This window comes from Saccopteryx leptura, chromosome 2, assembly GCF_036850995.1.
Source record: "Saccopteryx leptura isolate mSacLep1 chromosome 2, mSacLep1_pri_phased_curated, whole genome shotgun sequence".
NCBI lineage: Eukaryota > Metazoa > Chordata > Mammalia > Chiroptera > Emballonuridae > Saccopteryx > Saccopteryx leptura.
In genome coordinates, this window is record NC_089504.1 from 355,532,461 (window position 1) to 355,557,584 (window position 25,124).

At 50.6% G+C, this 25,124-nt stretch overlaps 1 protein-coding gene across 1 annotated transcript; it reads left to right on the forward strand.

The window, feature by feature from the left end:
- The first annotated feature begins 1,334 nt into the window (after positions 1-1,334).
- NOG (noggin) lies at positions 1,335-3,271 on the forward strand. The gene has a single exon (XM_066366430.1). The coding sequence runs from the start codon at positions 1,902-1,904 to the stop codon at positions 2,598-2,600; it is 699 nt and encodes a 232-aa protein (XP_066222527.1). The 5' UTR covers positions 1,335-1,901; the 3' UTR covers positions 2,601-3,271.
- Positions 3,272-25,124: the final 21,853 nt, after the last annotated feature.

Below are 25,124 nucleotides of genomic sequence, written 5' to 3' on the forward strand. Positions count from 1 at the left end.
TTAAGTTTCTGGTCCACACTTGTCCCCTGAAGCCGATGTAGTGGAGGAGAAAGGTGCAATATGTTCTTGTGATATTTGAGGGGTTTGGGGAAGCATCTCAGGAAGTTTGTTTAGACTGAGGGCCTGGAGAGCTTTGAGAGAAGGTCCGAAACCAGAATGGACCCATCAGCGCGCGTGATGACACAGACACTGAAGCAGAAACTGAGCAGGTCAGAGTAGACAGCCCACAAACCCACCTCGCAGGGCCGCCCCCGCCGGCGCCAGGTGCAGAACTTGCAGCAAGCCAGCAGAGGGCGCGCGGCCCCCAGGGAGCCGAGGGGCGGCCGCGCGGAGCCCGGCGGGCTAGAAGAGCCGCAGGCGAGCCGGACGCGTCCCTGCAGCTCGGCCACTCAGGGTGCAGGACCCCGCCAAGGAGGAGGGTGAGGAGAGGACCCCCCTCGTTGGCCCGGGTAACAGACGGGCCGAAGTACTTCCTAGGAATTACATCACGCTGCGCAACGCTGCGGTTCCCAGACTCCCCAACGCAGTGTGTGTTTGAGTGTGTGTGTGTGTGTGTGTGTGTGTGTGTGTGTGTGCGCGCGCGCGCGCGTGAGTGTGTGTGTGTGTGTGTGCGCGTGTGTGTGTGTGTGTGTGTGTGTGTGTGCGCGCGTGTGTGTGTGTGTGTGGTGTGCTGGGGGAGGGGGGACTTAGACCCAGCCCGGGAGAGAGGAAGGCGAGACGCGCCCGGTAAAAAGCTCCATGCACATGGAGAAATTCCTTGCGCCGAATTGCACCGAGAAACGAGCCCCCAGTACCTCTTCTCCCAGCGCAAAGCACCCGGCTAGTGAGAAGCCTCCCAGCACTACCTAGAGCACCCTAAAACCGGCCCTGCGCCCTCCAGTCCGGCTTTAGCGAGGCCGCGAGCTTTCCCTAGCACTGGCCCTGGCGGGGCGCCTAGAGCCCCAGTTGCATTGCTCCAGGAGAAAGGAGGGGGGCGGTGCATTTTGCAGGAGGAGGAGAAGGGGGGTGGGTGGTGGGGGAGAGAGAAAATTGCGCGGAGACCTGCCAAGCGCCACCGCCGCCGCCGCCACCGCCGCCGCCGCCGCCTGTGAGCTCCGGCGGGCAGCCGGACTGTCGGCTTCCCGGGGCATCTGGGTCCGGCGGGGCACAGCCCTGGGCGCTGCCGAAGCCGCCGCCGCCGCCTCCGCGGCGAGTGCAGGCGGCTTCCCCCGGAGCCTGTACCGCTCCAGCTCCTCGGGGGTGGAGAAGTGGGGGGTGGGGTTGTTGTTGGGGGGGAAGAAGGGGGAGGGGGCAACGCCGAGAGAGTCAGTGGTTTCCATGGTGATGGAGCTGAAAGTGCAGGAAATTTAAAGGCTTGGACCCTGCGAGACAGACAAACCGGTGCCAACGTGCGCGGACGACGCCGCCGCCGCCGCCGCTGGAGTCCGCCGGGCAGAGCCGGCCGTGGAGCCCAGAGCAGACGGAGGGAAGTGCCCCTAGGACCGGCTCGGCCAGCGGCGCTGCACAGAGCGGCAGGACGAGGAACAGCGAGAGGAGGAGGAGGGGAGAGCGGCTCGTCCACGCGCCCTGCGCCGCCGCCGGCCCGGGAAGGCAGCGAGGAGCCGGCGCCCCCCGCGCCTGCGGTCGCCCTGGAGTCATTTCGGATGCCCCGCCGCGGCCGCCTGCCCGAATAGAGCCGGGAGAGGAGTTGCAGCCAACTTGTGTGCCTTTTTTCCGCCTCCGGTGGGAGCCGGTGCTGCGCGAAGGGCTCTGCGGGCGACTCATGCTGCCGGCCCTGCGCCTGCCCAGCCTCGGGTGAGCGGCCGCCGGAGAGACGGGGGAGCGCGGCGGCGCCGCGGGCTCGGCGTGCTCTCCTCCGGGGACGCAGAACGAAGCAGCAGCCCCGGGCGCGCGCCGGAGGCATGGAGCGCTGCCCCAGCCTGGGGGTCACCCTCTACGCCCTGGTGGTGGTCCTGGGGCTGCGGGCGGCACCGGCCGGCGGCCAGCACTATCTCCACATCCGCCCGGCCCCCAGCGACAACCTGCCCCTGGTGGACCTCATCGAACACCCGGACCCTATCTTTGACCCCAAGGAGAAGGATCTGAACGAGACGCTGCTGCGTTCGCTGCTTGGGGGCCACTACGACCCGGGCTTTATGGCCACCTCGCCCCCGGAGGACCGGCCAGGCGGAGGAGGGGGGTCGGCCGGGAGCGCAGAGGACCTGGCCGAGCTGGACCAGCTGCTGCGGCAGCGGCCGTCGGGGGCCATGCCGAGCGAGATCAAAGGGCTGGAGTTCTCCGAGGGCTTGGCCCCAGGCAAGAAGCAGCGCCTGAGTAAGAAACTGCGGAGGAAGTTACAGATGTGGCTGTGGTCGCAGACCTTCTGCCCGGTGCTGTACGCGTGGAACGACCTGGGCAGCCGCTTTTGGCCGCGCTACGTGAAGGTGGGCAGCTGCTTCAGTAAGCGCTCGTGCTCCGTGCCCGAGGGCATGGTGTGCAAGCCGTCCAAGTCCGTGCACCTCACGGTGCTGCGGTGGCGCTGTCAGCGGCGCGGGGGCCAGCGCTGCGGCTGGATTCCCATCCAGTACCCCATCATTTCCGAGTGCAAGTGCTCATGCTAGAACTCGGGGCCCCCTGCCCGCAACCGGACACTTGATCGATCCCCACCGACGCCCCCGCACCGTCTCCAACCAGTTCTACCACCCTCTCGCGAGGGGATTCAATGAACTTTTTTTTTTTTTTTTTTTTTTTTTTTGGCTACAGAGACCTAGCTTTCTGGTTCATGTAATGCACTGTTTAACTGTGTAGGAATGTATATCTGTGTGTATATACGGTCCCAGTTTTAATTTACTTATTAAAAGGTCAGTATTATACGTTAAAAGTTACCGGCTTCTACTGTATTTTTAAAAAAAAATAATAAGCAAAAGGAAAAAAAAAAAGAACAGAGAAAAGAGAGACTTATTCTGGTTGTTGCTAATAATGTTAACCTGCTATTTATATTCCAGTGCCCTTCGCATGGCGAAGCAGGGGGGAAAGTTATTTTTTCTTAAAGTACAAAGAGAGGGGAGAACTTTTGTAGAAGGACTTTTAAAAAGCTATTTTCCATTCTTCGGAAAGTGTTTTGGTTTTCCTTGGACCTCGAAGAAGCTATAGATTTCAATGTTATTTTACAGTTATTGTAAATATAGAGAACAAATGGAATGACTAATCACTGTAAATTAAGAGTATCTTCTATTTATTCTTTATAATATCCCGTGTAGTAAATGAGAAAGAAGTGCAGAGCAGGATTAAAGAAAACCACTAAAATCGACTGCGCTCCACACTGCGATTCTCTGTGTTGGTGATTGATGGGAGGGGGCGGGGGGGGGGGCGGGGGGGCCGCTGTGCTTACTGCGCCTGTTGGGAGAAAGGGCTCATCCCCTTTCTGGTGTGATGGAGGTGACCACTCAGTTTTTCATTGGGGGGGGGGGGTATTCTCAACCCCCTCACTTGAGCATCACGTGGCCTCCGCCCAGTCTCCCCGCTTTTTCTCCCTCTGTCACCAAAGCTCTGGCCATCGTGACCTCGACACCCAGCCGGCCCCCTGGAGTTGACCCCAGGCTGGGCCGAGGGGCGGGGGGGGGGGGGGGAGGAGGGAGGGTGGGCGGCCGCTTTGTCCTGCCTGACAGGCCCTTCACAATGGGGACACGTGTCTTTCACACCTACCCTGGGGGCGGAGTGCCGCTGAAACTTGACCCCCGAGGAATGGGGGGGGATCAGAGCGCGCCCACCCAGATCCCCGCCACCCCTCCTGCCTCGCATTCCCCCCCTCAATATTCAGCCCGGGTTAACCCTTTGCACGCCCGGAAGTTACGGTGATGCGAGCTGAGGCAATCCCTTGGAATCGGCACTAACAGCCTCCGGGATCTTGCCAGTTTGAGCCCCTGCAATCCCAGGCCCTCCGCCGCAATGGCTGGGATAGCCGAGAGAGCTGACGCTCACCTCCCTCCTCTCCCGAGACCTCAGGAGGCCTCGGAGGGTCAGAGTTTCAGAGGGGTCCGAACTGAATTAAAAAACGCCACCGGTAGAATCTGCCGGTGGGAACCGGGTGCACCCCTCTCCCTCGCCCCCTCCGCTTTGGACACTTACTCCACTTGGGGGTGGGGAGGGAGGAGAAATCAGAATGCGGATCTTTGCGTTTGGGGTTAGATGGGGGCAAAAGATGTGTCATCTCTTAAAGGGACGTGCAAAACATCACCCCACTGCACCCCTTAAAAAGCCAACTTCTTGGGGGCGGGAGCCCGACTCGCGTGCGTCCCTCCGCCTCAGTCCTCGGTGGCGCCCATCCGCGCAGCTCCACGTGGGCCCGCTTCCTGACAGTGCTCCGCGCTCCCTTTATTTATCTTGGACTCCAAAGTCGCTCTCCTTTGCTACTTCCCCACCCCACCCCCGCCACCTCCCCGCGCCTCCCTCCCAGCCTCGCCACCACCCCGGCCCCCAGCCCGGAGTCCCCGCGAATATATGCTAATTATTTCAAACCTGCGCCGGGTCCCCAGCGCAGCCTCAATGCTCCAGGCCCCGCCCGCCCTGTCCCTCCAGCCGAGCGCTTTCTTCCCTCCCGACGCAGCCTCGCTGGCTCCTCATTTCAATAGCCTGGCCCGGGAGCCCGAGCCCCCTCCCCGGCGCTGCCTCCGTCAGCCGTGGGACAGACGTTAGGGTATTCATTAACTGAGAGCCGAGGAATAACGGCATTATTCCCCCCAGAGAGGGCACCCTGCCCCCGCGACTATCTGAGGCTTCATTGTAAAAGGATTAAAAGTTAAAGACCTCCATCTTATGATTCTTTCATTTAATCTTCCTGGCGCCTGGGAGACATGCTCGATGGATGATGGCTTTTAAAATATTCCTAATGTCGGCTACCTTAAGACTCCAAGCCGGGCAAACAAACGTAATTTATTTCCAGAAGAAAGGGGATATTGAGATGTTTAAGTTTATGAACCGCCGTCCCCGTGTATATTTGTTAAGGTCTGACAAATACCCAAATAACGTTAAAATCAGCCATTCATCACTTATGAATTTATGCAAAACTTTCTGTGCCCCGGGCCAATATTTTTTTAGACAGAGTTTCACTTGCGAGAGGCGGAGGTAGTGGGGAGGGGAGAGGAGGAGAGGGCTTGGGGGGGGGGCGAAAGCAAGAATTTTCATGCCTGGTAAACACGCGAATTATGCGAAGAGAGTTATTCCCAGCTGGGCGGGCAGCCAAAACTCGGAGAGCGCGCCGAGGCCAGCGCCCCCACCCCCACGCTGGCAATGTCATTGGATTACAATGCGAGGTCTTCCCCTCCGTGACGCCCCCTCCTCCCTGCGCCCGCCCGCCGCCCCGCGCCCCTCCTCCCCACCCCTGCCCACTTGGAAAACCCGCTCGCGCAGCCGGGCAGCTTCTCGGCTTTCAGAGCGGGAGCCGGTGTGAGCTAGGAGGACCGGCTGCAGAGGTGACTGCAAGAGACAGACCCCCGGACAGAAACTGGAAGGACCGGAGCCGGAGCCGCACCGACGCGGAAAGAGAACCCGGCAGGAACCAGGCAGTCCCAGAAGAGAGCGAAGGAGGTGCTGGCTCCCGGAACACTGTGACTAATGCACAACCGGTTACGTCTCTATTATTGTTAATGTAGATAATACTAATAATAGCATCCACACGGATAGGAGTGGAGAGCTCTGGGCAGAGAGGCAAGGAAATTTATCTCTTGTGGTCACCCAGTGCCTATCTCCTGTAAGAAGGAAAATGGATCTTGACGTCTTCTGAGGCTTTGACAACTTGTGTGTGAGAATGTATGCAGCTACTGGGGCCACGCCCCCTCGGGATGGAGAGTTATAGCCATCACTGATACAGATACATCAACTTGTTCAAAATCCTGGAAAATAATGGCGAGGTTTTCATCTTCTTAGCCTTCCTGCCGTGATTGCAAGAATCCACTCATCAACTCTCTGTTTTTAACTCTTCCTTTTCTTCCTCCCTTCGGTTCTTCCAACACCCCACACTTGATGCACACGCATACTGAGGCCGAATGTCCGCGGAGAGCCAGCCCCCTCGGGGGAGGGGGGTCTGGGAATGGGATCTGGTTCCCTGTTGAGATGGAGAAGGCCAGGGGTCCATTATCAGTCTTGCTTGTGAGACTCCTGGGAAAGGGGGTTGAAGGTTGGTGGCAGCTGCAGCAGGGAGGCTGACTGTGTATTAAGAGCTCTTAGTTGTGCTGGAGGGGGACGGCAGGGGGAGGGCCCAGCCCATATTGGTATTTTGAAGGAGTGATTCATCCTTTTTCTTTAATGCTTTTGGAATGCCAGAGCTGGAGGGGAGCTTAGATTCCAATGCCCACCATTCAATTTACAGATGAGAAGACTGAGACCCCAGCCAGGACTTGCGGAAGATCACGCTGATTAACATAGCTGGGGTTGACTGGGGGGACATCCATGGTGCCCTTCACTGCTCCCCTTTTCTTTGTTCTTAACTTATCTTTGTATATTATTGTTGTTGTTGTTGTTGTTATCATCACTGTAATTATTATTTTTTGGCCAGGGAAAGTTCTTTCCAAAACTGACATAATGACAACAGACCGTCAGAAACTCTGCTCGGCCATTCTGCTGTGTCTATTCACAAGTCACTTATTAATGGCTTGTGAGACACCAAGTACTGAGAGAGGCCCTTTTTACCCACTCTCATCCAAGGGTTCTGATTTCCAAATAAGGAAACTGGAGCCCAGAGAGTTTAAGCATCTTACCCAAAGCCACACAGTAAGTGACACAGTTATATTTTTAAATCCGAGCTGATACTAAAGCCCATTGCTTCTTCTGTAGTTTTGTAGGGATTCGTGCCTGGCAAGCCACACAGAACATTTTTGTACACCCCATTATGTGCCAAGACCCCTCTCCCTCGTCTCTGTGACTCCCCCACACATACACACACATAAGGAATTTAAAATACAATAGAGGAGGTAAAAAATGAAGAATGGCGTAAGTGATGAAAAAGGAGGTAAACAAACCATCAAACAAATCTGGGCCAGACAGTGGAGGACTCAGTGCTGGACTGGGCGGCCAGAGAAGTCATCTGACTAAAGTCCCAAAGGACAAGTTAAATGTCAACCTACTGTGGTGGTGATGTGAGAGGAAAGGGCATTTAGATGGAACAAGCATTATATATAAGTAAAGACATAATGCTGTTGACCCTGGCCAGTTGGCTCAGTGGATAGAGCATTGGCATCACGTGTGGATGTTCGGGTTTGATCCCCGGTCAGGGCACACAGGAGAAGTGACCATCTGCTTCTCTTCTCCTCCCTCTCCCCCTTCTCTTTCTCCTCCCCTCTTGCAACCAGCGGCTCAACTGGTTCGAGCATCCGCCAGGGTGATGAGGAGAATTTGGCTGGTCCGAGTGTCGGCCCCAGACGGGGATTGCCAGGTGGATCCCAGTCAGGGCACATGTGGGAGTCTGTCTCTCTATCTCCCTTTCTCTCTCTCTCTCTCTCTCTCTCTCTCTCTCTCTCTCACACACACACAAGAAAGAAAGAAAGAAAGAAAGAAAGAAAGAAAGAAAGAAAGAAAGAAAGAAAGAAAGAAAGAAAGAAAGACTGTTGGAAAAGAATGTATGTGCTTAGGAAACAGCTCACACAAACTTGAAAGTAGGATGGATCCATGCCTAGTGACAGCAGGTGGTAAGGTCTGAAAAGTAGGCTGAGGCCAAATAGTGGAGGACCTGGAATGCCAACACAGGGCCTCAACTTTATATGTCAGGCAATAGGGAGCCACTAATGGCTCTTGAATAGGGCAGGAACACCATAAGAGCATGACTGCAAAGGGATTATTTATTCCCCAGATTTTTTAGCACAGTTCTGGTTATCTATTAGGTATACCAAGGCAGACCAAAACTAACAATCTCAAAACAACCATTTTCTTTTCCTCAGGCTTCTGTGGGTGTGGAATTAGGAAGGTCTCAGCTGAGCAATTCACATCTGATATTCATGGTATCCACCGAGGGCTGAAGGAGCCACTTCCCAAACAGTTTCTAGCCATTTTAAGAGCCCAGCTGGCCTGTTGACTTGAGCCCCTACAAGTAGACAAGTGGCTTCCCCATGCGGCTTGGGTTCTCTCACTGTCCAGTGGCTTCAGAATAGCTGGACCTCCCAATGGGCTAATGGCTCTGAGACAGAGTATTCCAAGGGACCTGAATGGAAGTCACAAGGCTTCTTATGACATTGCCTCAAAAGGTCCCACAATTCTGTCTCCACTGCAGGCTACTGGTTAAGCATGTCTCTAAAACCAGCCCAGACTCAAGGGGAGGGAATTAGATATCACGTCTCCATGGGAGCAGCAGCAAAGAACCCCGGGCCACCTTTAATCTACCACCAGCACTTTCTATAGGCCAGACTCTATATTTTATGCTCAAGACAAAAACATGAGAAGATATAGTCTTTTGCAATTTAAGTGTGGTGCCAGGGTCCAGGAGGAATTGGAAATAGGATAGTAGCTGCTAGAATATTAGGTAAGGAGGACCTTGACGTGGTCCAGAGAGAGGCAGGAAGAGCAGATACTGGAGGAACATCAATGGCCAATGAACACAAAGCTCATTTGCCCGAAGACTGGAAAGGACTTGGTGACTGATTGGATGTGGGCGCTGAGGGAAAGGTTAGAAAGGCCCCTGACATTTCAGGCCTGCATAGGACCAGGCACAGAAGAGGAATCTCATATGAAAGAGCTTCCTTTGCCACTTGCCACCTTTTCCTCACACACACGGAGGTTAGAGGTTCCAGGCTTGTCCAGAAGAGGGAGGAATCTGAGAAGCCCGGAGAGGTTTTAATTTATAATTGAGTTGGGTAGGTGGATGGACGGATGTGTGGGTGGGTGGATGGATGGATGGATGGATGGATGGATGGATGGATGGATGGATGGGTGGGTGGGTGGTAGAGACAGCAAAAGAGGGTGGGCAGGGATAATCAAGCACTCTGAGCTTGGAGAGTGGTAAGATGTTTCCTCAGCAGACCAGAAGGACGCTGGTGGTACGAGATGTATTTGCATTGGGAATGGTCGGAAGACAGCATTGCAGGAGAACCTGGGAGAGGCCCAGGGGCAAAGAAAGGTGCTGGCCCAGCCCGAGTGACACTACCAGCCTGTTGCTTCACACTGGTGATCTCACTGTGAAATGAGGCATCATCACCATTACACACACGAGTGAAATGCGGCTCAGAGAGGTCAAGTGACTGGCCCGGGGACACACCTTCGGTAAGCAGAAGCAGCCAGATTCAAATGCAGGCCTGTGATGTCCTGTCACATCAGACCTCCTCCATAACGGCCTCCCCTGGCTGGGATGAGTCACCTCCCTTCTTTGAGCTCCTTCATCACACTGAGCCCGATGGATGGTAGGCTCCCTAGGAAGGGAAGTCTCAACCCGTTGTACTCAGAAAAGGGTTGTCCAGGGGGGCTCTGCAGAGCATGTGTAAAACGCATTTGTATGTGTTTGTTTGTTTTCTGGGAAGATGGTCTGCAGTATTCATCAGATTCTAAGGTCTGTGTCATAAAGGTTAAACCCTGTTCTAGGCTGTAGGAGTTTTGTTTTGTTTTTTCTTTAGCTAGAGAGAGACAGGCAGACAAGATAAGAAGCATCAACTCATAGTTGTGGCACTTTAGTTGTCCATTGTTGCTTCTCATATGTGCCTTGACCAGGGGGCTCCAACTGAGCCAGTGACCCCTTGCTCAAGCCAGCAACATTGGGCTCTAGCTAGCGAGCTTGAGCTTCAAGCCAGCAACCTTTGGGCTCAAGCCAGTGACCCTGGGATCATGTCTATGATCCCACATTCAAGTCAGCGACCCTGCTCTCAAGCTGATGAGTCTGTGCTCAAGCTCATGACCTCGGGGTTTCAAACCTGGATCCTCAGCGCCCCAAGTGGACGCTCTATCCAGTGCAGCATCACCAGTGAGGGTAGGCTGTAAGGATCTTTAAGGGACAGAATTTCTTATTGTAACTCACTTGGTAAGTCTTCATAGCACACAATATAATGCTCGACATGGTGAATGCTCGGTTATACCCTGGTTCCCTGAAAATAAAACAGTGTCTTATATTAATTTTTGCTCCTAAAGACATGTTAGGTCTTACTTTCAGGGGAGGTCTTATATTTCTAAGCTTGAAAAAAAATTGCATTAGGTCTTATTTTCGGGGAAATGGTAGTAGGTTCAATGAAGTGAAATGACTGGGAGGTCTACAGGGAGCCATTGTAGGTTCTTGTGGAAGGGATGAGTGGGAAGATTCTTTTAGATTGGATTTGTGTAAAAAAAGAAAAAAAAATCTGCAGGCTGAAAGGCCACACGGGAGGGACTGTAACGGTCACCCGTTACTGAAAGACAGTGTGGTCAGGGGGAAGGAAAGAAAAGGACACAAGTAAGAGATGTTTGAAAGGGAAACAGAAGTCAGTCCCAGCCTGCATTTTTGTATTAAATAGTAATTTGCTGGCGCTGAGAAGAAGCTGTCTTGTTCAATTTGAACATACCCTCTTTCTTTTGCCACAGTCCCCACCTCTCCCTATCGCCTGCTTCACTTATTCTATTACCTACCAGAACTCTTGCAGGCATTTGCTGTTGGGACCCTGGGATCAGATATAAGGAGGAGGCTGAAAATAAACAGCAAATTTTGATTCTTTGAAGTACAAAGAAAGGAAGTCCTAAAGGAAACCACATACAAAATTTGGGAAGGGGAGGCCACTTTCGAGGAAAAGGCGATAGAATGACAACATTTAAACTGAGATGGGCTTAAAGTTCTTCACACTTGACTGCAGAAATTAAGGCTTGTCAAGGCCAAATGACTCGTCTCAGTTCTAGTGACTTTGAAACAGAAATGGCACCAAAAGGAACGTTTCCAGATTTTCGGTTCAACCCTCCCTTGAAGTATAAGCTTATAAGTTATGGAAGTCATAAGCATAAGTATAAGCAGTGTTAGAACTTAAAAAGCACCTTCATGAACATAATTATACATGCAACGAGATGTGAAAACTCCCAAGGGAAGGAAGCAGGCCTGTCTTATGTCCCCAAAGACGAGCACAGTGCCTGCCCACAGGAGCACTTAGCAAATACTGACAGGAAGGATAGGGGTGCTTAGGTCTGGGTCACAGCTAGGAAAACGGAAGCTCACAGAAACTGAACAGAGGAAACAGAGCTAATTCCAGATGGTGGAGACAGGAGTGGCTAGTACCATCAGTAATAAGAGGTCGGCTGCCATTATTTCTCTAGAGTCCGGGTTGGGCTCAGAAAGCCCACCCCACATCTAGAGACTGCTCAGTGAGTCTATGAAATAGGAGTGAGAAGGACAGTGGTGGCCTACACCATCCAAGTGACAAAGTCACTGGTTTTGGCAGCCTCTTCCCAGACCGTGTTGTACAGCAGTGGTCCCCAACCCCCAGGCCGTGGACCAGTACCGGTTCGTGGGCCATTTGGTACCGGTCCGCAGAGAAAGAATAAATAACTTACATTATTTCCATAAGTCTGAACGATGTTTTATTTTTTAAAAATGACCAGATTCCCTCTGTTACATCCGTCTAAGACTCACTCTTGACACTTGTCTCGGTCACGTGATACATTTATCCGTCCTACCCTAAAGGCCAGTCCGTGAAAATATTTTCTGACATTAAACCAGTCCGTGGCCCAAAAAAGGTTGGGGACCACTGTTGACAGGATGTCTGACCGGTGTTAAATACATTGAATTAAAAAAATTAGTCAAGCAAGGTTAACAATCCTTCCCCCACGTTGCAGATGTGGAAACCGGAAGCTTAAGTGACTCGCCCAAGAGCTCACAGCTAATTGGTGGTGGAGACAAGATTCGAACAGGTCTAGAGAAGATTTCAGTTTATCAGTGAGATGGATGGATGGATGGATGAGACAGCAAAAGAGCCCAGTCGAGTTGTTGGGAAAAGCAGAAGGGTTTTTAGTGCTCCCTGAGTTCATAATCCTAGCCAGTCTCAGGCTCGCCCCAGCTCCAATCCATTCTCCACGCTATAGCTTGAGTGACCTTAAGACACACATGTGGTCTTGTCACTCCCCTGCATAAAACTTCTCAATGTCTTCCCATGGCTCTGAGGATGAAGGCCAGAATCCTTACCAGAACGAGGCCCCTCTCCTCCTGCCACTGGGTTCAAGCCACACAGTTAAGGTTCTCTCATCACGGACTGAGTTCCCCCTGCGTCAGTGCCTTTGCACGTGCTGTACCTTCAGGCCGGAGTGTATTCTTCTCTGCCGCCGAGCATCCTAAATGTCCCCGTCTTTCAGATACCGTTGCTGAGGAAACCAGGTCACGCCCCCTCTGGTTCATGCTCTCTTGGCTCTCAGGACTTTTCCTAACAGGATATATCCGAGTTTGTAGTAGGTATTTATAATTTTCAGTTACTTCTGTGCTCTGTCTCTTCCAGTGGATTGTCACCTCCCTCTGATTTGCTCACCAGGTATCCCTGGGTACGGGTGCAGTTTGGGGCACATATAGACACTCAATTTATAGAGACAGCTGACTGCATACATGAAGAAATATTCATTGACCACCTGTGTGGAATCCGCCAGGTTCCATCTGGGGCTCTGAGGATAGCAGGAGTTCAGCAGCCTGCTCCTGATAAACAGTGATCCAGGGAACATTTGAGAATGTGCCCATCTGTGTTAGAGCACACCGAGCCAGGGCTGTTCAGGTGACCCGAAAGTGAGTCTCAGTTCTGGGGATTACAGTGACTTCAGGGTTACTGACTTCGAAGGTGCCTGTCAGCTTGAGGGGGGTGGGGGATGGCTGAGTTAAACTGAGATCAACTCTTTCAGCAAATCAAGGAAGGGAATTCACCCCCTAGAGAAGACTTCTGCATCAAAAGCTAAATAGCATTGAGTAAATCCATGCAGAAACTTCTGACACTTTTCATGTGTGGGTGGCAGATTCACTTTTCCCACATCTGAAATCCTTAAAAATAGGAGATGTGTAGGCCCTGGCCAGTGGCTCAATGAATAGAGCATCAGCCTGGTGTGTAGACATCCCAGGTTCGATTCCCGGTCTGGACACACAGGAGAAGCAACCATCTGCTTCTCTCCTCCTCCCCTCTCCCTTTTCTCCCTCTTCCCCCTCCTCAGCCAGTGATTGGTTGGAGCACCTCTCCAGGCAGTGAGGATAGCTTGGTTGATTCAAGCATCAGCCCCAGATAGGAGTCGCTGGGTGGATCCCAGTTGGGGCTCATGTGGAAGTCTATCTCCCCTCCCCTCACATAAAAAAAATAATAGGGCCCTGGCCGGTTGGCTCAGTGGTAGAGCATCGGCCTGGCGTGCGGAAGTCCCGGGTTCGATTCCCGGCCAGGGCACACAGGAGAAGCGCCTATCTGCTTCTCCACCCCTCCCCCTCTCCTTCCTCTCTGTCTCTCTCTTCCCCTCCTGCAGCCGAGGCTCCATTGGAGCAAGGACAGCCCAGGCGCTGGGGATGGCTCCTTGGCCTCTGCCCCAGGCGCTAGAGTGGCTCTGGTCGCAACAGAGCGACGCCTCCTGGTGGGCAGAGCGTCGCCCCCTGGTGGGCATGCCGGTGGATCCCGGTCGGGCGCATGCGGGAGTCTGACTGTCTCTCCCCATTTCCAGCTTCAGAAAAATACAAAAAAAAAAAAAATAATAATAATAATAATAATAATAGGTGACATCTTATCTGCTGAACAGTTAAGACTTGATCTTTCCTGTCCAGGGAATAATAAAATTTAACAGTGACCAATTCACACCTAACATTTTATATTTTAGAACCACTTTCACATCCTTTTTCTCTTTCTAGCCCTTAGCCAGAATTTTGATGATCATTTTAAAGATAAAATCAGGAAACTGAGGCTTGAAGAATAACTTGCCCTGGAGGCAAAAACCTTTCTACTGGGAAGGGAGTTTGCTATTATGAGGGTCTTCTCTGTATTTAGTGCCAGTTGGTTTGGTTAGGTTTTTGTTGTTGTCGCTATTATTTAAATTATAGGCCAAAGAATCAAAGAATGGACAAGAGTGGGAAAAGGAATGATCAAAGGCAAACCTGAGAGACAGAAGGATAAATCAAGATGGCAGGAAATCAAGGAACCAGGGAGTTGTTTCACATGAACAGAGGCTGGAATCCAGCCTAGGTGATTAGCCCTAGTTTGTTTTAATTCTAGAAATTCCTCGTTTCCAGTTACTGGTCCTTGACCAGCAATCAGCCAGAAGCGACCACCTTTCAGAAGCGGTGCTGAGTGGTGTCATTCTCATCTCACGTTGGGGGCAGAGACCCAGTTATGAGAGAAACAGACACATGCAGGTCCGCCCAAGGCCGCCATGGGCATCAGCACGCACTAGCAGCAATGGAGAACTTTAGAGGCATCTACCTACCACTCCGGGCCACTGCCAGGAAGAATGAGGAAACTGAGGCCCAAGGAGGGGAAGAGACCTGGGTAATGTTGAATCTCAAGTTAGAGATCAAGACTAACAGAGAAATTTTGATGGGACTTAGGGCTCGTGGTAGCTAACCTATGGACTCAAGTGCTTCTCACCCAAAAGGTTGAACAACTTGCACCAAAAGCCACATTCCAAGCAGGTTCCGCAGTCTTTATGCCTCTGCTATGATCCTTTTCCTTCCCTTCAAAAGCAATCACCATGGGTGAGCCCTGTGCTGTGTCTCCTGCCCACTCAGATCCCTGGGCACATGTTCAGTGTGACTCTGCCTTCTGGCCAGACCCTGGGAGATGGATGCTCCCCAGGGTGCTGGTCAGCTCTCCTCTTGTCCTTTCATGGCCTCTGCCTGAAGGGGAGGTCTGGGCCCCCCACAGTGGGAGTCCCATGCCTGAGCAGTCAGCACCCCCATCTTTGCCCTGGGCTACATGTCTGTTCTGAGCTCCGTACCTATGGTGCCCACAGCCTCCTGGACTTCACATCATACACAAGTTCAAAGTTGAAGCCCAGCCTTATTCCTAAATGTTCAATTCTGTTTTCATTCTTGCATAATGGCCTGACCATTCATTCACCCAGGTATAGAGACCCCCAAAAACAGCTGGTCTACCTCTTGTGAGCATCCTCTCTCTACTCACAGAGTGCCCACTCACAGAGTACCTCTCGGGTCACCCACTCCTCCCCATCATCATCAGAAACTATAGCTCAGGCCCTCTTCACCCCTTGCCTTGGCCTTGGGATAGCCTGATAGTTAACTTCTTCACCTCCAGCCTGTCCTGTCTTCAGTATCGCCACTTACTTAGCCATTTCCTTAGCACATCCACCAACCTTCCAGTGCCTCCCCATAGAGCCAGGACTAACTTCCTCAGCCTGGTGGCCAAGGTCCTCCACCCAGCCATGACCTCCAACTTCTCCACTATGATCTGCCAACACTTTGGGCTTCACCCACTGCCACCTGTCAGCCACACGGACTTGCTCATGGCTGCCTAAGCTTGCTGGACCTTGGATGCTTTTGCCTGAATTATTTGCTCTACCTGAAATGCCCCCTACCGCACCCTGCCCCATCACCCCAAAGCAGGCTTCTACCTAGGGAAAACCTACTCATATTTCAGGGCCCAGGTCACAGGGTGCCTCCTTAGCCCTTGGCCAGGGTGGAATTAATTAAAACATACCTTGTCCTCCCATAGTGTTGATGAATAATAATACAATGATAGATCTCAACTGCCCATATGAAAGAGGCACTGTCCTAGGTACCTGTAGCGTTTAAATTCCAACAGTAATCCATTTGGTATTATAATTGCTATGTAATAGGTTCGAAGAGATTTGGTGACTTAACCAAGGACTCTTCATGAGTTAGTAGCAAAGCCACAAGTCAAAACCAGGGTCCAAATTCCAAAACCCACACTCTTTCCAATCTCGCATAGTACACATTCACCCGGCACCGACAGCATTGCATGAAATTTGTACGAACCCATATCTGGCTGTCTCTGGTTCCAAAGCCCCTTGAGGGAAGCTACTTTATTTGATTCTGATTTTCAGCCATATTATCCAAAATAGTGACCAATACTCAGTGGGCATATTTATGTGGTGAGTGAGTAACCGTGTGAGTGGGTATGGACCAGTTGTTTCTTTCTTTTCTTAAGCCAAATCCAAAAGAATGTGTTGGTTTGTTTAATAAAGACCAGTTAATTCCAACTTCAACTTAAGGAGACCTTTCGAAGAGGTAGGTAGCGTGGAGTTGTGAAAAGCCTGACTTTGAAGTTGACCCTCAGCTGTTGGCTCTATCCCCTCCCAGCCATATGACTGATAATATGAATGCTTTTGTAAGTTCTAAAACCCTGAGCAAACAGAAGTCACTGTTATTAGTAATATGGGATACTCCAAGGAGCTCGCAGGCTGTCCCCACCCAGACAGAGAGGGGCAGTGGACAGGAGCAACTGCAGAGACCACAGGGTCTCTCTGGAAAGAACGGTGGACCCCAGGTAGGCGTGCTCTTCCGTAGATACGCTGCCTCTTGAGGCACAGGTTCGACAAAAGGTGGGACAGTGAGGAATTATAGTCTATTTAAACCAAGAGGACCCGAGGGTAGAGTCAAAGAAGACCAGCACGGAAGGGACATTAGAGCAGCTGCCATTTATCCCTGTCCTCTCCCATCAGAGGTGAGGAAACTGAGGCCCACAGAAGGCCAGAGACTTGCCCAAAATAACAAAGCTCGTTAGCACTGGAGCCGGGACTAGATCCTAGCGGCACCCCCGTGGAAATGCCGGAACCATCCCCTCAAGATTAAAATCATTTTTTAAAGCACTCGATACAACTGTCTTTTTGGCCGGTTGGCTCAGCGGTAGAGCGTCGGCCTGGCGTGCGGGGGACCCGGGTTCGATTCCTGGCCAGGGCACATAGGAGAAGCGCCCATTTGCTTCTCCACCCCTCCTCTCCTTCCTCTCTGTCTCTCTCTTCCCCTCCCGCAGCCAGGGCTCCATTGGAGCAAAGATGGCCCCGGGTGCTGAGGATGGCTCCTTGGCCTCTGCCCCAGGCGCTAGAGTGGCTCTGGCCGCGGAGCAACGCCCATGAGGGGCAGAGCGTCGCCCCTGGTGGGCGTGCCGGGTGGATCCCGGTCGGGCGCATGCGGGAGTCTGTCTGACTGTCTCTCCCCGTTTCCAGCTTCAGAAAAAAAACAACAGAAAGGCGCCCAGCACGTTCACGGGGTCAGCCACGTCCTCCCTGCCGGGCTGAGTACGGTCGGCTCTCAGAGACAGACCGCTGCCAATCCTACCCCGAAACTTCTCCGGAGGCACGACCAGCCTCTGACTCAAGTGAACGCAGTGGGTAGAAAGAGCTCGTTTCAGAGTAGAAAGACCTGGACTGGCAGCCGCCTCTGAGAGCCTTGCCGTTCTCCCATCAGGCCTTCTCGGCCCCTGACGATGGCAAAGCCACGGTAAAGGTGTCCTTCCTTTCGTGGGCTGAGTCCTGCCCCCACGGAAGTTAAGGCATAGTAACAACAGTTGCGAACTCCTTCCGTTCCCACAGTCCCTGGGGAGAGTCAGTGAGAGCAGTGGTCATTTATTGGACGCTTTTCGCGTGCCAAGCTCTGCACTAAGCATCCTCCGTGTCCCCGCTCACCCCTCGCAGGGCTGGGAGGCGGCACTACCGCTTAGAGGCGGAGAAACCGACTGACGTCACCCAGCTAGGAAATGGCAGATCTGGGACTCACGCAGGCATTCTGCCTTCACAACCTGTGCCTTTAGCCTCCTAACTCGCCCGCACCCCCCCACACCCCCACACCCACCCACCCCTGTCTATGCAGTAGCGGTAGCACTGTCTACCCTGCCCGGTATTGCAAGGATGAAAGCAGGTCGGAAAATAGGAGGCCTGCACAAGGCCTGCCACACGTGGGCACGTAAGAAGTGCATCCTCTCTCTCCTATGGGGACGGAGGCAATAGCAAGGGATGAGAAGGGGAGGAACGGGAGCCAAGATTCTGGGGTCTGTTCTGACCGTACAGCATTATGTAGGGGGTCACCAATACAGCGAATGGAAATGTGGGTCTATCCACCTTGGACGATTTCGGTCTTATCGTTAAAATGTCAGGCCTCTGCCTGACCGGTGGCTCAGTGGATAGAGCGCCGGACTGGGATGCGGAGGACCCAGGTTTGAGACCCCAAGGTTGCTGGATCGAGCAAGGGGTTACTCGGTCTGCTGAAGGCCCGCGGTCAAGGCACGTATAAGAAAGCAATCAATGAACAATTAAGGTGTTGCAACGTGCAACGGAAAAACTAGTGATTGATGCTTCTCATCTCTCTCTGTCTCTCTCCATTTCTCACTCTCTCTGTCTCTGTAAAAAAAAAAAAAAAAAAAAAAAATGTCAGGCCTCCTCCGAAATGAGCACCCTTCCTTTTTCCCTACAGGAGTGTGCACACGTGGACACACAGACCCATCAATATACATGTGCTGTGGCTTGGCTTTCTCTTCTGCTTCTTTTGCTCCCCTTCACCCCCCCCCCATTTAGTAGCCATGGCAACGCATCCCAGCCACAGTGAGGGGTGGCAGAGTTGCTCCCCCCCCCCACCCCTTATCCTGCTGATCAAGACTGTCCATCTAACTCAAAGGGCATCTTCCAGAGGGTCAAGCTGGCCTTGCTCAGGAGGTAACGAGACATCTTCCCAAGAGAGAGAACAGAAAGGGAAGAAGGTAGAGACACTCCAGGGTAAAAGCAAACAAGAGAAACAACTCTGTGTGGGGGATGGTGACAGGGTGGAAGAACTGAAGTCTCTGGACATCCAGACAAGCCTTTCCCAGGCATGGGCGCTGGTGAAGCTACTGTGGGACTTCAGCCCCTGTGGTATGCTATGACTAAGGGCGGCTAGCTGCTTCCAACCTATTTGACTGGAGGGCCCCCCTGGATGGAAAATTCAAGCCTGGTTCCTACAAGTCTGGAGTCATAGAACCCAGACTTCACACCACCTGTCAGGGGCTGAACGTCACGTGACGATGGGCCACAGCCAGCCATTCTCAGTCATCCTGAGCATCCTGAGCACGAGGGGCCACATGCCACATCACACACAGCGTCTCACTTGATTGTCCCACCAACCTTTATTATCACCGCCAACCTATTTCTGAGGCAAGGAAACTGAGCCTCTAAGAAAACGCCAATCAGCTGTTCACAACCTCTTCATCTGATGTCAAGACTGGTTTCCTGACCACCATGCTACAACGGATCCATCCCCAAAGCCACCGTTTGTTTATTATACAATATTATAGTGCAGTGATATTATGCCAGTGGAACTGATGTGGGAACTATGCCCTTTAAAATCTGAGGGGACCTGAAAGATTATGTAAGTCATTCTCTATTACCCTCCATTTTACAAGGGAAGATACTGAACCCTATACCATGTGTACACACAATAGCTACATTATATATATATCTATTGAAGTCCGAAGAGAGGAAGTGATCTGCTCAAGACGGTAGCCAGTAACAGGATAAGATTATGACTCCTTGTAGCGTCTAATTCAACATACATTTGCTAAACACCCACAAAGCCAAGTGCTGGACCAATGAGATGCAGCAGAACTGGTTTCTGGCCGTGATGTGGGCAAGTGTTCCTACTGAGCTCTTGGTCCAGCCTGGGAACTTCAGCGGGTTGGAAGATGAGTAAGAGTGAGTCAGGCAAAAGGGGGAGACAACGGAGAAGGGAAGAGGCACTGCTGGTGAGGGGAGTGACACGGCCACACGCACAGAGATCTGAAGTAGCTTGGTGTAAACCGGGCCCTCTGTGCAGTTTGGGGTTACCATGACACAGAGCGTGAGTCTGAGAATGGTGGGAAAAGAAGAACTGTGGTTGAGGCCCAGGGCCATGCAAGGAGGGCCTTGCAGCTGCCACTCAGGAATTTAGACTCCATCCTCAAGGCCACTGCGAGCTATGGAAGGGTTCACGCGGAGGGGGCTCTCTCATACAATCGTCGAAGGTTTCATACAAAGCCACTGAAGGGCATCGTATATCAAGTAGAGAATAGGTCGGAAAAAGAGAATTTATTAGTAAAACTTTGCAATGTCTGCGCTCAAAATTGGGTGGTCTTTTATCATGGAGGAATTAGAGATGGAGAGGAGAAAACTGATTCAAGAACTTCTTGGGAGGTCAAATGAACAGCTCTTGGTGATTGACTGGCTATAGACAGTCAAGAGAGGGGAGGAGTCAGGCTAGCCCCAGTGTCCTCTCCATTACAGAACCTTAACTACTGTCTGGAGGGTTCTCAGCCCCAAACCGACGTACCTAAATACCTAACATCATCCTGAGGTTACCTGGAGACCACAGACACAAGTTAAACAGAAAGAACAGTCTTGAACCAGTCAAAGGGTTATGTCCAGTGAGGCTCTGCCACCCATAGGGTGACTTCAGGACTGCTATTTAATTTGGGAACATTGGTTCCTTCATCTAAGTGGGAGAGTTGGCTTAGACCATTTCTCAGGTATCTTCCAGCCCTGTCTACCTTTTCATGCAATTGCCATGAAAGCCAAATTCATTCATTCACTCAGTCAGTCATTCATACATACAGCAATATCCGCTGAGCATGTTCCACGTGCCTAGGCTTGTTCTAGGCTCTGGGAGTCCAAAGATAAACAAGTGTCCACACCAGCTCTTCTGGGGAAGATACAAACAACAGGCAGTTTTACCTGCGTTACATAGAATCAGAAAACACTAGGAAAGGAAGGCTCTTCCCTGGGATGGGAGTAGAGTGGGTCAGGAACGGTTTCCCTGAGAATGAGATACTTACACTGATGCTGAAGGATAAATAGTCAGCCCGGCAGAGAGAGGGGACAGAGCTTCCAGGAGCAGTAACAGCATTGTACAAAGGTCAGAAAGAAGAGAGCATGTGATCAACTCAGAGACCCAAAACCAAAAACCATATGTGGAAGTGTGTTATAAACAGCAACGTGCTATATTATTATTACTATTATTATCATCATCATCGTCATCATCATCATGTTCATAAGGTAGGACCTAGTGAAACACACCACAAGTGGACTGCACTGACCTTCTCTAGTGACCAGTTTGTCCAAACCCGTCAGATTCTGGACTTCTGGTCTCTGGATTACATTACTGGCAGCAAAGAAAAATACTTTCATTCGCCAATTCATTTCACTGTTCTCCATGAACTTTTTCTTTAAAAAAAGAATATCAGATATATTGTACAATACAGTTTATATCATTCTTTTATGTTTTTAAAGTCTCAAACAATCCTGTGGTGGCAGTTAAAAAAAAATGTTATTGCCTTCATTTTCAGAGGAAGATGGTTATCACTCAACACCGAAGTTGAGTGATTCAGCCGATAGCGGAGGAACCAAGACTTCAATCCCCTGTCTCTGGCTTCATGTCACCCTGTCTTTTCCAAAACCCACAGAGACCCTCTGATCGCACTTATCACCGAGCCACACCCTTCAGTCTCACAGACTTGCCTGGGAGGCTGCACTTGCCCAAGTCAGAGATCCCTTTGCATTGACTACCCTGTAGCTGGGTCTTTAGTTAAGCCGTCTCCAAATCCCTTTGGTGAGAAGATAGGGGCGGTGTCCGTCTGGGAAGGTTTCCTATAGACAGCAATTGTTATAATGGAAAGACTTCCCACATTTCATCAAGGAAGGGGCTACTTTCTAGCTCCGAGGTTCTGACTTTTTAACCTTTTGCGTAAGTCAGCATTTGCTTTGAATTCGGACTCCAACTCCTGTGCAGGCCTAACCTATATGTCAAATACGTGAGTCTGAACCTGAAAGGCTAGGGTTGGAGCTGTCCTGGGCTGTGCCTTTTACTGCCTTTGTGACCCCGGAGTAAATCTCTCTACCATGGGCACGTCTGGGGGCCACCTGTACCCTGGTTTAAATGCCAACTCTGCTTATGATTTGTTCATGATCATGAGCAAGTTATACAGATTCTCTGAGCCTCAGGGCCTCTTCCAGAAAAATGGAGACAATCCTTATCTATCTCAACATAATGTGGTGCTGGGACATAACAGTTGCCGGGCTAGTATTTGTTAAATAAATGGAGAATTTAAAAGAGTTTCCATCACCCTTCTTTCCCTCTCTGGCTCACTTTTCTCATCCGGAAGGGAAATAAAAATCTCTCCCTTGAAGCCCTGGCCGGATAGCTCAGTTGGTTGGAGCATCCTCTCGAGGTGCAGAGGCTGCTGGTTCAATCCTTGGTCAGGGCACATACAGGAACAGATGGATGCTTTTTTCTTCTCTCCCTCTCTCTCTAAAATCAACACAATAAACAGTTGTTGTTGTTTTTTAAATATCTCCCTTGCATAACTCATTGGGCATCTGAGCAAATCCCATATGATTGTGTTCGTAAACATTCTAATGTATTTTGAGAACCTATAAAGATCTAAGGTGTAATTTCCTCTGTCTGAGGAACCATGGCAAACTCTTCAAATCTGTATGTATCAGTCTGTGAGTGCCCTACAGGGTGAAAATCATCATCACTTCCAGTTCCCAGAGAAGACAGAGCCCAGGAGCCTGTGTCTACTCCAGGTTCACAAGACAGTATGTGCTGGAGCCGAGATTAGAAGCCAGGTGCGTCTGACCCCAAGTCTAATATCCCACAAAAGCCTCTGTTGCCATGGAATCTAGGGTCTACAATCCTAGCCTCTGGAGCTAGGCTACATGCAGTCTCATCCAAGGTCCACTCCTGACTGATGGTGGGTCATGGGAAAGAGTAATCTTCTCTATGTCTCAGTTTCCGTGTTTGCAAAAAGAACATATTAATAGTATCTGATTCTAACTCATAGGTGCAAGACGATCTCATTTACTTCCAGTTTCTTCACCTCATAATGAGAAAATAACAATAATTATATGTGTCAGAATGCAGACAAGGGGGATTTCATCTTGATTCTAGTTCTAAGATCTAGGATGCTATTTACTCTGAGACTCACATCTCACCTCCTCTGGGGAGCCTTCCAAGATCATTCAGAGACTGTGTCTAGAATCCCCAACATGCACTAGGGCCTCAGTTAACACTTGTTTCTATGTTGCTGATTAAATTTATTTAAATATCTTTACATTTTGCTGATACTCTGACATTTATATCTGTTTAGACTCTAATAATATTATTTTCTGAGTACTTAACCATATTCCTGAAACTGGGTAGTGAGCATTATGAAGAGTGTTTTATTATCCCTGTTATATAAAAGAAAAAACTGAGGTTCACAGAGGTTAATTTGCCAAGGGGCACACAACTGTTTGCATGGAAGACACTAAAAAAATGTTTGTAGAAATAAATGAATAAATGAATGAATGAATGGATGAATAAATGGATGGATGGATGGATGGATGGATAAATGGATAGTGTGTTCTCAAAATCACTGGTAATTTGAAGAACAAAACCTTTGTCTTTTATGATCTGACCCCACAACATCTAGAATAGAACTGATTTGCATAAGGACATCAGACACAGATTTGAACAGAGTTATGCCTAAAATGTCAGAAGACTTTTCTTAAGCCTGTCCAGGGGGCATGCATCATGAGTGACACAGAGGGGAGCACATCAGGGCAGATGTGACTCTTGCCATCTGCAGGTGTAGAAGCTGGGCACTAACAGATCTGTGGGTTCCGGGTCTGCCAGGTGGCCACCTAAATTTCCATCTCCTTGAGGACATTCAATTCTTTAATGATCTGAAGAGTCAGAGCAGAAATTTATTTGCAAGTTGAAATCTCTCCACTGGTTTCCATTTATTAGGAAAACCGGATGCCCAAAGGCCAATTCTCCTGAATACCAATCAATGATCCTCAGTTTTCTGTAATTGTGCTTTAAAAAATTAGGTAAAATCCTCAGAGTTCAATAACGCTTCTCACACTCTCCCAAATCTTTTGCTTTCTCTGCTTTTTGCCACCCAAATGTGACATCAAGCCAGCAGGGGAAAGGACGAAGGGGTGGGGGCCAGAGGCTAGGGACACAAGAGGACCTGTTTTCTTATTTCATCCAAGTGTTCCACAGACATTTAATGAAGGTCTGCCGGTGAGGCCCATTGTTCCTATATTCCGGGAGAGGAAACTACCGCTCAGAGAGGTCTGTCAAGACGATTAAGATATGGTCCCTAACCTCAAAGAGCCCCATTTCAATAGAGGTGACAGACATGAAGGCTATGACCTATGACCCAGTGAGAGTGGGTACAAAGTACTCAAAGCATGTGGAGGATCCTGCAACTCTCTTAAGAAGGAAGGCCTCCCTTTGGGAAGTATTTGCAAATGTGGTGAAGCATGCCTGACAATGACACTTGACAGTGACGGTTAACTGTTCCTCAGACCTGTGGCTTCACGATAGGGTAAACACATCCTGATTCCTGCCCTGAGGGTGTGAGAAAGGTCCGGCCCTCGGAGGCCTGGCTGGGTGGTTTCAGACAAGTGATTTCATACTTTCAAGCCCCAGTGTTTTGATCCGCAGAATAGGAATAACGATCATTCTAATCATTTTTAGGATTGTAATGACTGTCGTTTCCCTAGCTACCCCCATAGATCTCCATGGGACCCCCATGACATAACATATACCCCAAAACACTGAATCAACCTCAACCTCCCATGTCTGTGTGAAGTAATACGCTGCTGTTGTTTCTGGTGAAAACCTGTCCTTCTTTTCCTGAGTGACTAGACACCCTACGTCGCCTCTTCGGTAAGTTATATTTCATCCCAGAGACTGTTCAGCTTGTCCCTCTTATGTCTCAGAGAAGCAGGGCAATTCCACCACTCAGGGTTTCCAAAAGTGACACTGTGGCCAATTTGGACCAGACAGTTCATTGTTGTAGGGGCTGCCAGTGCTTCTAGGGCAGGGGTCCCCAAACTACGGCCCGCGGGCCACATGCGGCTCCCTGAGGCCATTTATCCAGCCCCCACTGCACTTCCAGAAGGGGCACCTCTTTCATTGGTGGTCAGTGAGAGGAGCGTAGTTCCCATTGAAATACTGGTCAGTTTGTTGATTTAAATTTACTTGTTCTTTATTTTAAATATTGTATTTGTTCCCGTTTTGTTTTTTTACTTTAAAATAAGATATGTGCAGTGTGCATAAGGATTTGTTCATAGTTGTTTTTTTTATAATCCGGCCCTCCAATGGTCTGAGGGACAGTGAACTGGCCCCCTGTGTAAAAAGTTTGGGGACCCCTGTTCTAGGGTGTGTAGTAGTACCCCTGGTCTCTCCCTCCTACATGCCATCCTAGATGCCAATATACCCCCAATTGTAGCAACCAAAATGT

What these genes read in the sequence shown, in the direction of transcription:
- NOG (XM_066366430.1), top strand. Translation starts at nt 1,902, where the DNA reads ATGGAGCGCTGCCCCAGCCTGGGGGTCACCCTCTACGCCCTGGTGGTG.